We start from the raw sequence: 17,865 nt of genomic DNA, 5'->3' as shown, positions 1-17,865 counted from the left end.
ACGAGAGCGCTGTGTAAATCCACGGCGCAGATTGAAGCCTGTTATTCCTGTCCAGGGGTCATCACGTTACCATCCATATGGCGTTTTAGGGGGCCTCTGCACCCCCCTTTTACTTTTCCTCATGGGTTGTTGATACCCCTGACACCCCTATGTGCATGACCGAGTTGAGCCCAGCCCTGTGACCTTGCTCTCTGTGGTAAAGCGTGTCGTGAGTCCTCGTTGAACTGAATATGCCAAGTGCTGTAGACTCGGAGTCCCCCAGCAGGCCTCTGCCATGGGGTTGCTGTGTGACCTCTCCGTAGGGTGGGAACAGCCCTTGCCCGGTGATGTTGCGATGCTCCAAGGAGATAATCGATGTGAAAAGGTTTTGGAAAAGTTTAGGTGCTAAACAGATGGAAGGAGTTGTGTCATGACCATCAGCTTCCAACTTTCAGCTAGCAATCAGAGGGTGAAAGAGGAGAGATTCAAAGCTATGAGAACCCTGGAGGTAGAGCCGGAGCAGTGGTGCCAGCATTGCTAGTTCTTGGATCTTGGGCTGGTCACTTCCCTTCTGGGTCCCCTGGGAAGGCCCTTGGCACAGGGCCTGTTACTGTTGGGATTGCGGTCTACTGGTCAGATGAGACAGAGGGGCTGGGGGCAGGGACGGTGACGTCTGAATTGGTCTTGACGGGAATAGGTAGAATGAGACGGGAACCTCTTCATTTATGCGGACTCTCTGTGGCTTCCCACCCAGGGTCCGGATTCCCACTACGGCACCAAAGGCCTGCGCAAAGTGATCCGGGAGTCACCCACAACGGGGGCCAAGACCTGCTTCACCTTCTGTTACGCGGCTGGAAACAACAACGGCACCTCGGTGGAGGACGGACAGATCCCAGAGATCATCTTCTACACATAATGGCCGCCCGGCAGTACCCTCCTGGAGTGGCCCTCTCCCCCTCTCCTCTCCGGCCGAGTCCGACCGTGCCGATGGGCGCGGCTGGCCCCACGCACACTTCATGTTTCTGCCTCGTGTTAGTGATGCCGCTGCCGCTCTCCCCCACAGACTGGTTTACAGGAATCCACTAGAGTCACATGGGGTAGTAACTGCCTCCATTTTAGTGGTCATCTTATCCTCTGAGTTCATGAAAAGCATTTTTTTAAAAATTGTAATGAATGTAGATGCTTTTATGTTGATTAGAAGCATGAAAAAAATACTTTGGTTGAGGTGGGAAACTTCCTGTAATGAGACAATCCCTTAAGAGATTGGAGGAAAAACAAAAGGAGGGTCATATTGACCCCTGCCATGTCCTCCTCCCCCTTCCCTCCCACATCCTCCTTCCTCATACACCGGGGAAAGAGCATTTGTCCTTTGGGTCCAGGGCTACAACCTAATGGGGTGAGGTTTGCTTCACTGCAAAGGTTTTTAAGTGAATGTCTGAAGAGAGCTGTTCTTGAAAGTTGGTCAGCCCTGTGCTGCCCCTCGGTCACTTGTATTCCTTTGTTAACTAGAGACAATCTGTTGTGCGTCCTAGAAGTGGCACCAGTTGAACTGACCACCTGTCTGTAAGTGAGGGCCAGCACGTCGGCGTGTGAAGAGGAGCAGAGGTGGGGTCCTAGAGCGCCCCAGCAGACTTTCTCCTGGGTCTAGATAGTGGCACCATTTTGTCAGTGTCCAGTAAGCTCGGGGGTGACCCCAGACTGTCTTGGGGGAGCCAGTTGAGAGAGAAAAAGGAAGTCCTTTCAGCGGCAGGAGTTGTCAGGTAAACTAACCTGATCCCAGAACCCCTGTAAAACTGCCGTTGTCTGTGTCATTTATTTTTGTAGACTGCACGTTGCAATGCATTCTAGGATTGACCCTTCTCCTGTAAGGAGGGGTATGTATGGTGTTGGGGGAAGGGAGAGAAGTCCTCGTTCTTATTTTGTGTGTGTGTGTGTGTGTGTGTGTGTGTGTGTGTGTGTGTGTGTGTGTGTACTCCTGGATGCCCAGAGCCTAGGTCAGGAAACGGCCCCGCCCAGAGGGCTCATTGACAGATAGTCCAGGGCTGAGGGAACATTTCAGGAACATGTTGCAGACTTTGTACTTGTTCATCCCCACTCCTTCTAGTCCTCCCGTGGTCAGATGGGGTCTGTGCTTGTCTGGGCCGGTCTCTTCCCTGTTTTAGTGCTTTAGTGATGTAAATTTTTCTGCAGCCTTTTTCTAAGGCTTACATTTGGGAAAGATTCTTAGTACAGAAGGGGGCAGCTTATACCCGTTTGCTTTTTGCCTTGTTCTTACCGGAGAGGGTGAGGATGTCCCTTTCCCCTTTCACTTCGTGCACATTAGGGAATTGACTCCAAGACCTGATTTACAACTGGATCACTCACAGAAATGTCACGTTTTCCTTGTTTGAGAATTGTGTGGGGCCATTCCCCTGTTCCTTTTCTTTGTATCTTGGTTAAATGATGCTACTCAGATCCCCGAGGGGCGAAAAGGCTTGAGTTTGTTGTTCATTTGCTTCTCTCTTCAAGGCCGTGTCAGAAGGGAGGAAGCCTCAGCTAAAATGCAGAGATGGGCTTGTCCTTCTGCCCCGTGTTGGAATATGGGGCTTAACTCACTTGGTTTATCTCTGTGGGCACTGAAACGTGCCTCAAACCTGCCTCCTGCCCTCATGCCTCCTCCCTCACAGCAACGAGCCGGGAAGATGCCTTCTGCCTTGCTGTTTGAGGTCTGAGGACTTGTATCTGAGGGCAGTTTTCTTACAGGGGTGAATAGTCATCCCCTTTTCTCTTCAACAGTAACTGTAGCTAGGCTTTGCTGTCCAGGCTGAGCTGGTAGCAGGCCAAGCCATATAGCCTGATTGAACAGAGCTGGTAGAGATGGAAGGCCCAGATGTTCATGTCATAGGTCTAGTCCTTGGGTCAGGAGCCTGGTACCAGGCAGTGTGTGAGCTGATTTCCTCAGTGGATGACCAGGCCCACCAGCCCCTTCCTCCCTGCTAGAATATAGATTGTGTTGCTGTCTCTGGTGAGCACTTAGCTTGCTTTTACCTTGATGTTGTTACTGAATGTCGGCGTTCTCTGCCTAAAGGTGCTGGAGGGACACCGTTAGGTCTCCCTGCTTTCCCACTTCCGTTTCCTCTGGTGCCCCCTTCCTTCCTCATCTTGTCCCATCCCCCTGCCCAAGAAAGCAGGATATTCCTTGGGTACTATATACCAAGCACTTGTAACAGGGGAAGATGAGTTGTCAGTTTGTGCGTGTGCGCGCGCGTGCGTGTGTGCACATGTGTGTGTATGTGCGTGTGCTTGTGTGTGTGTGTGTGTGTTCATTCCAACAGTTTTTCAGTTTCAGTGATTCCTTCTGTTCTACAGAATCCCTCCTCCCAGAAGCCATGGCAAAGGTGTGGTCCCTCACACCTCGTCCTATTGAAATGATTTTTTAAAAATAAAATAAATGTGTATACATCTTCTGAGCAATGTACATTCTTATGGCTTTCTGCAGTTTGGGCATTGTAGCTAGGATGGATGTAACTCGCTGCTGAACATGCCTGTCTCCTGAAGTTGGAGAATTTCCTTGTATTCATGTCCACCCTTGAATTGGAGTTGGGAATGTCTCGATTCATGAGCATTGCTATATTGATGAATGTATCTAATGATTTCTCACATTCAGTGTTCAAACACTCCGCTTTCGGCCAGCTTTGTGACTTGTAAATAGGTAATCAATAAAGAAATGGGGTTGGTTGTCTTTGATGTTTTGGAGACACAGTGTTCATTCTGCTAAGGTGCCAGAGAGTGCACTGTGGGTCTGTGAGGAAAGAGGGGCCTCCTCAGGGAGCATCTCCAGTAACTCCTGGTCTGACATGGCCAAGTTGGAAGAATGGGGTTATAGCCCCTCAGTTTCACTCCACCTTTAGGGATCGCCCACCCCCAGTATTTTATGGATCCAGAGGGAAGACTTGAGTATGTCTTGACTTGTTTGAAAATAAGGATAAAATTACCCTTGCCTCTGGGTGGGAACATAGCCTCTTCTTTCTTTGCAATCCCATGTAGGTCTTTGTACATAGTGGGTATTATTAAATGGTTTGTAATGTAATTTGTTTTCTCACTCACTAGACGATTGAGGTGTTTGTGGGGGGAGAGCCCACCATCCAAGCGGTCTCCTTGGTTTGAGAAGCATATCCCATCACCCACCCAGAAAGCACCTGAGGATTGCCTAAGAATGTCTTCCCCCGTTACAGTGTTGACATTGGCAATCCCAGCAGAGTTGAATGGCCGCCCCTTTTCATCTCAAGCTATGGTTAGTTCTTTCTTAGATGCATATCATGTGTGTTTGCTTCTGTCCCCTCTTGTGGGTCAGAAGTTGTTTCTCCTGTTTTTACTGTACCACTGAGAATGGGAAATGGCTTCCTCCCCGACATATGATATCTAGGCTCTTGTTCCCTTCCTGTCCCTGAATATTCATTGTACTTGGGTACCAAGCTATCATGTTCCTCCCGGTGGTCACAGCCCCTCTCAATGCAGCCCTAATTAGCTCTTTGACTATACTCTCATCAAGCTTTCAATCCACTGAAGTCCTCAGCACCCTCCCCTATTTTGTTAAATCCAAGTATGGTGGGATCTCATCACCTTAGATCTGGCTCATGTTTAGCTGCTTCAGAACTCCCTGGGTCTTTACTCTGTTGTCCAAGCTCGACCACACAAAGGACAAAGTGAGGTTTGACCTCAGACTTAGTACTCGCTGCTATACACGTTCATTCAGGGGATTCACTGCATCTGATTAACCACGCCACACCTGCCAGGGGTAGGAACGCTCAACAGCCTCAGGCCTATAAAGATGCCTCCAACAGGGCCCTCCTCCTAGCATGGCCCAGCCCGCATCTCTCCAGCTTGTCCACAAGGAGCACACGGGAGGCTTCGTCAGCTGCCTTCCTGGCCTAGGCTTTTCCTGGTGTATTTTACGTCTGCTATGCCTGCATAACATTCCTCTGCTCTCTCAGTCTGATAACTTGTCAAAGGAAGAAACGTGACCAGTTTGATAGGAGCTGTTTTTGATGAAGCTGCGCTAACTTGGCAGCTGCTGGCACAGTGGAGAGAACGCTGGGCCTCTCTGCCCTCCAGTACTTCCTCGCTGCGTGACTGGACAAATGATTTCACCTCTAAATGCATCTGCAGAATGGAGTTCGGAACACCTGCCTCCCAGGATTCTTTGGAGGATTGAAGGAGATAGTAATGTGGTGTGGTTAGCATGGTGCCCGGCATACAGTAGGCACTTAATATTTAGGACTGTTCCCTCCCTCATGATCAGTTTCCTTTTCTAAATACTCACAACTTACCTTTAAATAATTCATTTTAGATTTTGCCAGCATATAAAAGTGAAGCTTGGGGACCATTAGTTCACAGGCTTAGTAACTTTTTGTTAAAAGCAGAAATGAAACACTGTGATATTAGCCCTTCTTTAGACCTACGTCTCTTTTCCTCTCCTTGAGGATCGATCTGTGAGAGATGGCTGCCAGCAGCTCAGCAATCAGATCCACCCATTTTCCTTACCTGAGCATGTAGTTAGTGGCTTGACCGTACTCAGGTCCTCGAGGAGCGTCTGCTTCATGTGCTGGGTTTTAGCTCCTTGCTGTCCATTTTCTTTCTCAGTCTAAAGATCGTTGTTTTTTTTTTTTTTTTTTTGAAGGCAGCAAAATCCTTTGGAGGAGTCACGAAGTCCCTGTTGTCACTAGCTGTGCCCGCCCACCCTGAGCAGCAGCTGTGGGCTAGGCAGGCCCACAGATGGCAGGGATTGCTATGGCCTTCGTGGTCAGCCTTGCTGCAGCGCCCTTTCTCCGCACTGAGACTTGGGTGCTCATCATCCTCTTTGGCTTTTGCTTTCATCTTAGGTGTTTGTATTTGACGAACATGGTAGTCAGTGAGTTGTTTATGCATTCACATTGAATTTTGTAGGAAGCCTTTACTTCTTTGTTGTTGGAATTGTTTGCATCTTTAGGTTTTAATTACGAGGAAAATAAAAATAGGGCAGTTTGGTGGCATAGTGGACAGAGTGCCAGGCCTGGAGTCAGGAGGACTCATCTTCCTGAATTCAAATTCTCAGACTCTTACTAGCTTTGTGACCCTGGGTAAGTCACTTAACCCTGTTTGCCTCAGTTTCCTCACCTGTAAAATGAGCCGGAGAAGGAAATGGCAAATCAGTTTAGTATCTTTGCCAAGAAAACCCCAAAAGGGGTCACAGAGTTGGACACGACTGAAAAATGACTCAACAACCACAAAACATTAAAATAGAATTTAATGAAGAGGAATGTACTAAAGAAGTTGGAGTCTGTACTGGCTCACATACTCATTCAGCAAACCCCCATTGTGTGCGGGGGACACAAAGACAAAACACTTGATGAGCCCTTTCCTTCCAGGACAGCTTCCGTCGGAGGCTTAAGCTGTTTTCTGAGATTTCTTCCTTCCCTTCCATGACTTCGGTGTCTGTCTGAAGGGCTGATCTGGTCTGTCAGCCTCACTCAGTGCATTTCTTCAGATGATGGGGGGAAAAGAGCATTGGGTTTGGAGTCAGTAGACCTGGGTTCAAATTCTGGCCCTGCTGCTTCCTTCGCTTGGGTGCTTTTACGTCATCTGTTATGCTGCAGGATGTCCAAGGCCCCTTCCAGCTCCAGAACTCTGCCCCGGGGTCCTCAGAGCTGTGAGAGCCCCCCATCCCTCTTCTGTCGGCCATGTATGTATGCACACACACACACACATCACCGAGTCCATCTCTGTCAGGAGGTGTTTTATTGTCACTCTCTGGAATCATAGTTGGTCATCACACTCAGCAGAGTTCCTCCTTTCAAAATTGTCTTTATGTTGTCATCATAGAAATCGTTCTCCTGGTTCTGTTCATTTCACTCTGCAGCCGCTGATCAAGTCTCCCAGGTTTCTATGAAGCCGTCCTCTTCATTATTTATTACAGCCCCATAGTATTCTGTCTCATATACCATAATTTGTCTTGCCATTCTCCAATTAATCACCACCCTCTCAAAGTCATTCTTTGCCACCTCAAGAAGAATTATAAATATTTTTATATATCCTCATAAGTTGTTTTGCTTAGGACTAATCTGTCCCTTAATCTACCTTCCCCCTAATTTCCCCTTCCCCTTCCTCTCCTATTTTTTGCTGTTGAATGAAATACTCTAAGTGTATGTATTCTCTCAACCATCTCCTATGAGAATGGGGTTCAAGTATCAGCCCCTCAACCTAACCCCCTGTCCCCCCTGCTGCTGCCCTGCTTGTTTGTGTAGACTTTTACAGGTTTTTATACCCTGATTATCTGAAATGATTTTCCCTTACCTTACTTTCCCCTCCCCCCTTCCTCTTCTCCCCTCTCTCTCCTCCCATCCCTCAAGATGATCTTAACAGCACTTAAAACCACTCTCAGGCCTTTAATTTAATTGGACTCCTCTTGATCACTAAGGATAGGGCTCAGAGGGGACACATGTATCACCACCCCAGACTAGGCAGTTTATCCTTACTCATTTTTTACCTTTCTCTAAACTACTGTTTGGAATTCACATTCTACAGAGTTCTGGCCTTTTCAGAGTCCTTTATTTCACTCAAGGTCTGTCTCCCCCCAGTAAGATTACATTCCGTTTTGCTTGTATTCTTGACTGTGAGCCTAGATTCATTGCCTTCTGGAGGAAACATTTCCCAAGCTCTGTAGTGGTGGCTGTTAAGTCTTTTGTGAGACAGATTATGCTTCCTTTGTACTTGAAATCTTTCTGACTACTCACAGGATTTCTTTGACTAGAAAGTCTGGGTTTTGGCTGTTCTATGCCTGGGAGTTCTCTTTTTTCTTTGTTAGGACATGACCAGTAGATCTCTTATGTTCCCACTTTTGCCCTCTGGGTCCAAGATCTGGGCAGTTTTCTTTTAAAATTTCTTGAGATGTGGTATCTAGGTTCTTGTTCTGGTCATGGCTTTCATGTAGTCCAATGATTCTTAATTTTACATCCTCAATCTCTTTTCCAGTTCTTTTGTTTTTGCTTTGAGATGCCTTACATTTTCTTCTATTTTTTTAGTCTCTTGATTTTTGTTTTAATATTTCTTGTTGTCTCCTCATTTTCAGGGAGTTTACTGCTTAGGAAAAGTTTTCTATGTCTTATGCCAAGCTCCTGATTCCCTTGGATATTCCCATCAGGATTCTGATGCATCAATTTTCTAGATCTGTCTGGAGTAGTATTTTGGAGGGATCTTTCTGTGTACTACCTTGTTGGAATTCCCCCCCTCGCCCCCTCTATCTGAATTCTTTGAAGTTCACTCTCTCAAATTCTAGAGGGCATGTCAGACTAGGCCTGGCCTTTTCCTCCTCTATCAGAAATTCTAGGATGGAGTATTAATTCCCCACCTCACTCCCTGCCCAGGTTTCTGTCATTTCTACTTCAATATCCATTTCTTTGTTTTTGGTTAGAATTAAGTCCGCAGTAGCAGTTCTCCTTGTAATTTCCTCAACTTTTTTGAAAACTTATATTTTATCATTAAGGCAAAATGAGAACGTATTTACACTGCTCTTTCTCAAATTCTGTCAGATGTGCCAGATAATAGAAGTCCCTCATCACTTATGTGTCTCCAGGACAGGTTTGTAATCTGTTTCCCAATCTCTCTGTCTCTCTCTCTTTCTGTTTCTCTCCTCTCTCTCTGTCTCTCTCCCCCTCCCCTCCCTCCCTCTTTCTTTCTCTCTCTCTCTCTCTCTCTCTCTCTCTCACACACACACACACACACACACACACACAATATTGCTATTTCTACCTCCACTGCTCTTCATCCAGATGTTCTCTACCATACTTCACCCACTCTGGTTCTTGGATTTCCTTCTATGAGAACACCTCACAGACCCAGAGCTAGAGATGACTTAGATATGCTCACAGTGCGATTCTGCCTTTTCTTTGGCTGTCGTGTTCCTGTGAAGAGTCAGCTTGGCATAGTAGATAGTAGCACATTGGTCGCAGAATCAGAAACGCCCGGATCCAAATCCTGCCCCTCCAGCTGTGTGATCCTAGGCAAACCACTTAACCTCAACTGAAGTCAAGTTGGCCTCATCTGTAAAACTAGGCCAGTGCTTGGAGTGCTTACTTTACTGTGAGGCCTTGATGGGACAAAAAGCATATTGCAGACATTCAGGGCACACCCGAAGTCAGAGGACAGCTTTCAGACCTTTGCCTCGGGGCCACCCTGCACAAATACTGCCTTAGAACATGTGTAGCATTGGGGATACCCATTCCTGAGCCATGTTCTGGGGGTTAGTTCCATCCCCTGAAGTGTCAGCGATAACTATGGGGTTGGATTTTCCTCCTTTTGGTGGGATCCTTTGTTCGCCTCTTTTGTATCTGTACTTGGTACATCTGTATTGAGGAATCGAAGACCACGGACTTACTAGCTGGCTTCCTTCTTGGATAGTTACTGCCTTGTGTAGACGACCACTGATCTATTTTCTGCTGTTTTTACTTTGTTGTAGCTGCATCACTCTGGTGTCTGGCTTAGCGTACATTTATCATAACTCACAGACATACAACTGTATATGTATAACACATACATAACATATACACAAACGCAGACGTGCATGGAGGCAGTTGTTTCCCATTCCCTCCCTTTTCTGCTTGATTGATCAGATCGGCAAGAGTCCAGATAAATGTATTTTTTACTAGCCTGAGTTCCATATACTCCCCAAATCCATCGTGCTCGTATTTTGAGCCAGAGACTAGAAATCCAGATTCTGTTTTCTGAATTTCCCACATCTACCTTTGTCATCGGAAGTGCCCCTGCTGTCCATGGGTGGCAGGGATGAAAATCACCTACAGACGTGTACCCTTCAGTTTGGTGCCCAGGGTTTCATCCGTCAACAGTTACGTCTGCATGAGCGCCTACTGTGTGCTGGGCCTTTGCTGATCCTGGGAGATATGACAACAGACAAAAGATAGGCCATACCCCCGAGGAGCTCTCGTTGGAAGTGTGTGTGTGTACACAGTGTGTACGTACACTGCAAACACGGAAAGTAATCTCAGAAGGGTGTGAGGTGTGGAAAGACTTCATGAAGGTGGGATTTTTAGCTGAGACTTGAGGGAAGCCAGTAGGCAGAGGTGAAGAGGGTACAGGCACAGGGGACTGAAAAGGCACAAAGTGTGGAGATAAGCAAAGAACAGCAAGGAGGCTGGGGTCAGTGGGCAATGGGGAGAGGGGCAGCATTAGGGGTGGGAAGTTAGGAAGGGTCCAAGTTGTGGTGGGCTTCAGAAGCCAAACAAAAATCTACATTTGGTCCTTGGAGGTAATGAGGAGTCACTGTAGTATTTCAAGCGAGGTGGGGGCGCAGGTGGAGGGGTGCTGGAGGGGATAACATGGATCAGGCCTGTGCTTTTAAGAAAATCACTTTGGCCCATGAGTGGAGAAGGGGAGAGGGGAGGCTGGGAGACCTGCCAGAAGGAAGGCTATTGCAGCAGTCCAAGAGTGAGGAGGTGACAGCAACATGACAAGAGATGTCATGAAGGTAACATGGATGGGTCTTGGCCACAGATTGAATATGGGGGTGGGAGGTGGTTAGAGAGTGAGGGTTTAAGGATGACACCAATGCCCTGCTTGTGACCTGGCTGGAAGGATGGCGGTGCCCTCAGCAGCAATAAGGAGGTCTGGAGACGGGGAGAGGTTGAGGGAAAATAGAACAAGTTTTGTTTTGGTCATGTCGAGTTTTCCGATATCTGCTGAAATGTACAGGAGGCAGCTGGAGACAGTCTGGAGAATATGGCCATTGGATCGACAGGAGCTGATGTGACCACCAAGTGAAACAGCATACAGGTAGAAGAGTCACCTGTGTCCTGTCAGAGATTGAGAACCAGGGGAGAGCAGTGTCACAAAAACCGGGAGAGAATCGAGGGGAAAGAGGGCAGAGAGAGACAGAATAAAAAGCCAGGGAGGATGTAGAAGGAAAAGAGAAGAGAAAGGGGACCATAGCTAGGGGCGGTGGTCAGAACAAGTGATTTTTTAAGGATGAGCAGAAACATGTTTGCTGGCATCAGGAAAGCAGCCAGTAGAGAGGAAGAAGTTGAAGACTGAGAGAAGAAAGCAAATCTGCTGGGGATGGGACAGAATGGGAACTACTTGTGCAGGCAAGGGGTTTGCATTGGCAAAGAATAGGGTTGCCTCTTCATGGGGTGTGGGAGAGGATAGGAAATGGCATCTGAGGGATGCGTGGAGGGAGCTCTCAGCGAATGACCTGTTTTCTCAGTGATGTAGGAGGCAAGGTTCTCAGGTGAGGGTGGGGAGAGAGGCATCTTTGGAGGTTGAGAGAGACCTAAAAAGAGGTGGGAAATCTGCTGAGGGGAGAGGAGATGGAATCAACGAGGGAGGCATAAATGGCCTGCCTTGCTGCAATGAGGGAGGGCCCAGTTGGGATGATATAACATGAATTTGCAGTGGAGCCAGTCAGCATGGTTTGTCATTTTCTCCTTCTCCACTCAGACACATAAGAGAACTCTTGGATGAGATGTGGGAATAAGCTAAGGCCTAGGCTTGGCATTAGGGGACAAGGGACTCACCCAGAGTTCACGATGAGGGAAGTACTAAGAGTACCAGATTCTGGTAATAGAGAGATCCAAGACAATTCTGAGGGACCTATGATGAAAAGACACCATCCACCTCCAGGGAACTGTTGTATTCTGAAGGCAGATGGAAGCATGCTGTTACTTTGGTTTTCTCTTGGGGTTTTTTGGGGTCTATTTCCTTTCATAACATGACTAATTTGGAAATGTTTCACATGACCACAAAGTAGAACCTTTATCAGATTGCTGGATTTCTCAGTGATGGGGCAGGGGAAGGAAGGTGGGAGAGAATTTGGAACTTGAAATTGTAAAAAAACAAAAGTTTAAAATGAATTTTTACTTGTCATTGGGAAAAATATTAAAATTTTTAAAAAATGTGTAGCAAGTACAGTGGAGAGATTGGGTGTCACAATGAAGACAGCAGTTAAGGTGGTAAGGTCAAGGGAAAGATGATGAAATGATCAAAGACTGATCAGATAAAGGAAGTTCTGAGTCTGTGAATATGGAAGTGGAATGTTTTGGGGGATGGCAAGATCGGGGGTATGACTATCTGTGTGTAGATGTGTTGGGGTGAAGAACTAGGCCATGGGAAACGAGTAAACTGAGAAACTGGGAAGGTGAGGTACTGAGGGAAAATTAATATGATGAAGTCTCCTAGGATGATGACAGAGGTAGGCAGGGGAGAGAGACTGAGCTAGGCACTGAACTTGCTGAGGGAAGCTGGGAGGAAGTTAGGAAGACGACCGTGGAGGTTAGTACATAACAGCTACCAGAACCTTGACTGGGTGAGAAGTATGGATTGGATCAGTCTCAAAGGTTCTTGAGCGACAGTGGTAAAAGGAGAGTCTGGAAGTGGCCGAGGGCAGCCCAGTGTTAGGACTCCCTCCCCCACCAAATATGTGTGTGTGTGTGTGTGTGTGCGTGTGTGTGTGTGTGTGTGTGTGTGTGTGTGCCACCAGTACTGGAAGGGGTGGCCAGGGAAGCCACGTCACCAGGAGGGAGCTTGGCTTCTTCCTTATGGAGCGGGTCCCTTCTGGGGTTAACCTTGGTTCCTACGTGAATCATCACAAGTGGAGGGCAGCTGTTGGCTGGGTCTCAACAGGTCACATTCTAGACCCACATCATGGCAGTATAGCATCCCTCTCATTTTTTCAGGGCCAAAATACCTGCTTCTGTGCTGGCTTTACCAACTACAACTATTCTTCTTTCCCTGATCATCCATCATTCCTTGGAGCACATGAGAGTCCACCTTTCTCCCCTCTGCAAAGTCCCACAGTGATTAGCTCCGAGTGATGAGTGGGCCATCTGCCACACTCTTTTCACCCAACAGCCTTGTGACAAAGAGCCAAGGATTCCCCGTTGACTCTGCATCCTTTGAGATGCCGTTTATTTTTGAAGCACCTCTTCCATTCTCCCTGTTATACAGGGTAGAAGATTGCTCAACTGAGACATTTCCCACAGCCCTGTCCCTCCATCCTGTGCTCCTATCTGATGCATACCATTAATGTGGCTTGCACGGCACGATATTTCTCTTACATCTTCTTGTGAGGGCAGTCTGTTTAGGACTCACCCAAAAGCCCGGCATGAGTACAGCCTTTGAAGCCCTTTGCTGGCCTGGGACCCTGTCGGAGAGCCAGCAACGAGGTGGGGTCCTGGAGCCTGTGGAGGACTGGCAAGACCCGGCTCTGAATCCGGATCCTGGCCACAACCCACTCGGGATCCTTTTCTTCATCTGTATCAATATATTACCGAATTAACCTCCCATCCAACAAGCAATCATTAAGTACCTTCTGCGGTCCAGGCACCAAATACAGAAAGTCAAAAACGAGGCAGTCCTCGCTTTCACATGAGGAAGTGGCAAGCTCTGAGGGTATCTGACAGTGCTGGCAGTCTGAGCTCAGCTCCCGGTGGCCTAAGAGCACATTTTCATCCTGAAGATTTTTTTTGTTACTCTGTGAAAAGCTTTTTCTCTGCTTTTTTCAAACAGGGTTGGCAGACCCAAGTTTGGCTGGTAGACTAAGGCTGGACAAAAGCTCACGCAAGACACAGTGAAAACAAAGTGCCCTTTTCCCTAGTGATTTATACTTCCTCACAAGTACAAACGGGCCAAGAGGGATGGTGACTTCACGCTCCCAATTGGCCCGTGGCTGTAGCGGGTGGAGCCAAGACAGGCACAGGTCCTTTGCTCTACACTGGGGAATCTGAGGATGTGGGTCCCTTGAAAAAAGACCCTTCCCAGACCACCTCAGGCAATCTGATTGGCGCTCAAATTTGCATGTGATCTCCTGTCTGCTCCAGGACAGATGGCAGGGTGAGGTCAAGTCCTTGGCACAGCTGTGAAACAGGGAGGAGACTCCTCGCCCTGCCTACCTCCCAGGGCTGCAGACATCCCCATGAATGAAACCGTGTGCCCTGGACCACCGCCCTTCTGAACCAGCAGAGAGCAAGGTCACAGTGGTTTGGGTATGATGGTGTTTATTTTTTTTCGTAAGAAGGCACTGGTATGGTACTTTGCCACTAATCTGCTCTGTGGCCTGAGGCAAGTCACATCTTGGTTTCTTAGACAAGAAGGCCTCTGAGGCTTCTGGTTCTGACATCTTATGTTCAGAGAGCCCTCCCACCTTGGATTTTATGTCTCAAAGAACCACGTGTCCCTCCCTCCCCCACCAACTCCTCTCCCAGGGATGCCCGAGAAGGAAAGGCCTAGGCCTCAAGTTCTTTTTCATTTTTGTTTATTTTTTTTTAAAAAAGCCCCTAAATTCTATGGCTTCCAGGAAGCATCAGAGAAATGTAAATGCCATTTCTGTACACTTGGTAAAGCAGTAACTAAACTCACGATGGACGCTCGCTCGCCTGCTGTGGAGCTGCGCAGGTACGATCTGTACGCTGGGACTCAGGTCTGGAACAGGGATACGTCTTCCAGCTGATGCTTTTCAGCCAAGCCAGACACATGGACCAAAAGAAGTGAGACTCAACATGTACAGACTGGGCCAATGCTCCCTTGGACCGTTTCCTTTGGGGAGGAGGTGAAAGGGCGCTTGGGTTTAGGTTTGTTTGCTGTGGCCACCAGTGACTGGTGCACCCCTTTCCCCTGCCACACATACTCGTCCTCGGACCCTTTCCTGGGGTGCCGGGGGTCTTAAGGCGTTTTGTCGTCCTTGGCGCTGGCTGGGGAGAAGGGGAAATACCCGGTGCGCATCATCAGCTCTTAGAGAGCGACCTTGGGGGATAGGGGTGTTAAAGGAGCTGCTGTCCCCTGGATGCTGGCAGGGGGTGGGATCTGATGGCGGGGAGGAAGAGGAGACAAGCTGACCTCCAGTCTGGACAGCCTTCAGTGAGCAGGAGAGTGGATAAGGGGGATGGGGGTAGGGTGGGAGAGGATCAGGGTTTGGGACAGCATCAAGGGCAAGGGTGTTTCAGGCCCTATGCCTTGTCCCAGGGCCACCAAAGGGGGCCCAAGTACCCGCTGTAGACCTCTCTTGGCTGCTCGCCAGGCCGCGCCACCATTTTGGGGTACAGCCGGCTGAGCTCGCCTTTCCCCGAGGTGGATGGGGGTGTGTGACAGGGGACTTGGCTGCTGCAGGCAGCCCTGCCCCTGGGTCCCCATCCTGCCCTTCCAGGGGAGACCCAAATTCCCCAGGGCTTTGGTGCAGCATTTTTGGCTCCAATTAGGGTGGGGTGGGGGGAGAAAAGGAAACATGCAAAGTAGCTTGAACCACCCTGCATGACGAGTGAGACCTTCGGGTGGCATCTACTTTCCCAGCTGTGGGGACTACTTTCCCCCTTCCCTTTGGTTTCAGACTCCCCCAGCCCCCTCTGAGAAGGTCTGGGGGCTATCTTTCTCCACCTCCCTCATCTCGCTCCTAGCTCCTGCTCCCCGCCCCTCCCAGAACCACTGGATGATCAAAGTGCACGGGTGACAAGGCATAGCCCAGCCCCCACAGAAGACATACAAGGGGAGGTGGGTGGGCGCCTCAACAACAGAGAAGCTGCTTCCTCAACTCCCTCCTCCCCCCACCATGATATAACGGCCTTTCTGAAAGAGGAAGAGAAAAAGGCTGGATTTTATAACACTAAAGTGGTGAAGGTCAAACTGAAGAGGACGGAGACACACGGGCCTCCCAGGCTTCACCTTAGACCTAAGCGCGCATGTGGAGACAAGTGTGCAGGGCTCAATCCCTGATGCACGCAAGTCAAACCTCAAACTGAAGGATGAAGGGAAGGGGGGGGAAGTGCTTTCTTGGTGGGTTTCGGTTCCTCGGTGTGTGGTTTTTAAATAGTTAGCGCTCTCGAGGTGGACTGGACGAGACACAGATGTGGGAATCTGCCAAAGTCTTGCTTGGAGTGGGTGACCCCTGGGCCCAGGGGGGCGGGGGCTGGGGCTAGTGGTCCCCCTTCCTCCCCCTGGCTTCTCTGTTCCTGGCCTCTCTCAGGCCGCCCCCTGCCCCGGCTGCAGGAGGCAGGGCCACAGGCAGGGGCCACCTGCCATCTCTGGGGCCAGAAAGGGTGGAGACGACAGCTCCGGTCGGTCCGCCTGGGCCCCAGAGGCTCACTTGTGCCGCTGTGTGGATTTCCTCTTCCTCCTCTTGAAGAAACAGCAGCACCTGGAAGGTGAAGGAGGCAGATGAAGGGCTGGTCACACTGCCTCAGGACGCCACCTGGCCAGCCCTCCCACACACACACGGGGCTGGGACCTGCCTCGCTCCCTTCCTGCCCCTTCCAGACACTCCCTCTGCGGGCATCACTCCCCCTGGCCAAGAGGAGTCTCTCTCTCCTCTCGGCTCCTCCCCCCCCCCCCCCCCCCCCCCCCCGTCTGAGTCATGCCCACGGGAGACGACCACTACCCATGACTGTTCCTTCTGCCTCAGGTTAAAAACTGCCACCTCCCGTCTGAGCATCAGCTCCTCCTCCTTCTGGCTCCCCGTGTCCCCTCACCCATTGATCTCTGGTCCTCTGATGCTCAGGACTTTCCCAGGCCACTGGCCCTGCTCCCCTTGTCCCAACCCCACCCTGTCCTCTCTACTTGGGTTTCCATGACGATGGTCTCTTGGTTCCTCTCCTACCAGTCTGACTGATGCATCATCCACGCTGTCCTGTCCCGGACCCTCTCCTTTTTCTCTACACATTCTCTCTCAATTGATAGACAGAACTGCTGGGCCTGGAGTCAGGAAGACTTGAGTTCAAATTTGACCTCAGATGCTTCCTAGCTGCGTGACCCTGTGCAAACCACCTGACGTCTGTTTGCTTCTGTAAAATGGGGCCCATGACGGCTCCCACCTCCCAAAGTGCTTGGCTCATAGTAGGCACTAGATAAATGCTATTATTATTAATTACCAGTGACCTCATCAGCTCAATGATCATGTCTCTGCTGATGTCCTGTGTCTATCTCCAGCCCTAGTCTCTGTCCTGAACATCCAATCCCGTATCCCCATCTGCCTAGAGTGTTTCAGACTGGATGTCTCAGAGAGAGATGAAAGTCCCCTTCCTCTCTGAACTCCGTCCTCTTCCCAGCACCCCATTTCTGCAAACAACACTGACATTTTTGAGTATCTCAAGTTCCTAACCTTGGTGAGCTCTCCTACCCCCTCATCTGCACGTCTAATCGGTAGCCAGATCTTCCTCCTCCTCCCACCCTTCTCCGTACTCACCCCACTGCCCCACCTTAGTTCAGGCCCCCCACTCCTTTGGCTTAGACTCTCGAAATGCCCTCCCAAAGGGTCTCCGTGCCTGTCGTCTCTGCCTTCTCCCACTATGTCCTCCACACACTGGACAAGTGTGACCATAGGTTTACTCCAACTTCACAGACCCCCATGGCTCCCTAGTGCTGACTGTTTTTGAAAGGTCTTCACAAACAGATCCCAACCTAGCTTTCTCCATGCTTCCTGAGGCTGCCCTCTCTGGTCCAGACAAGCCAGCCTTCCCTCTGCTTTCTGCACGGGAGACTCCAGACTTTTGTGCTGTCTGTCCCTCGGGCCCGGAATGCCCACATCTCTCTGCCGCCATCTCAGAGAAGGCCTCTCACCGTCAAGGGGCAGCTTCAGCCCCTGACCCTCCTCAATCGTCCCGTTGTGTGTATATTCTGATACAAGTGTTTATTCTTGTTACACTTCTGTAACTGCTTCCTAGGTCTGTATGCCTACACTGCTGCCACCATCCTGGGGGCCATGACTGCACCCCTGGCCTCTGGCAGCAGCCTTCTGGACAGTCTCCCTGCTCTTCAGTCCATCATCCCCTTGGCTGCTGGTCTGACCGTGTCACTCCCCTGCTCACAACACTCCAGCAACTCCCTCCCTCTCACCTCCAGATCAAACATAAAAGCCACTTTCACCTTATATCTCAC

General features: G+C 49.5%; 2 protein-coding genes across 2 annotated transcripts in view; one reads left to right on the top strand and one right to left on the bottom strand.

The window, feature by feature from the left end:
• The window catches only part of BTBD2 (BTB domain containing 2), a 75,585-nt gene extending 71,880 nt beyond the window's left edge, over window positions 1-3,705 (top strand). Inside the window, exon 9 of the mRNA XM_036767104.1 lies at window positions 734-3,705. Coding sequence (XP_036622999.1) covers window positions 734-895 — 162 coding nt within the window. The 3' untranslated portion in view covers window positions 896-3,705. The remainder of the gene's footprint in view (window positions 1-733) is intronic.
• Window positions 3,706-14,256: 10,551 nt separating this feature from the next.
• The window catches only part of CSNK1G2 (casein kinase 1 gamma 2), a 96,378-nt gene continuing 92,769 nt past the window's right edge, over window positions 14,257-17,865 (bottom strand). The window contains exon 12 of the mRNA XM_036763017.1: window positions 14,257-16,129. Within this exon, the coding sequence (XP_036618912.1) occupies window positions 16,075-16,129 (55 nt within the window). The 3' untranslated portion in view covers window positions 14,257-16,074. The remainder of the gene's footprint in view (window positions 16,130-17,865) is intronic.

The sequence above is a fragment of the Trichosurus vulpecula genome, chromosome 1, assembly GCF_011100635.1.
Source record: "Trichosurus vulpecula isolate mTriVul1 chromosome 1, mTriVul1.pri, whole genome shotgun sequence".
NCBI lineage: Eukaryota > Metazoa > Chordata > Mammalia > Diprotodontia > Phalangeridae > Trichosurus > Trichosurus vulpecula.
Note: the sequence above shows the minus strand (reverse complement) of the source record. Positions and strands in the feature narration are given on the sequence as shown.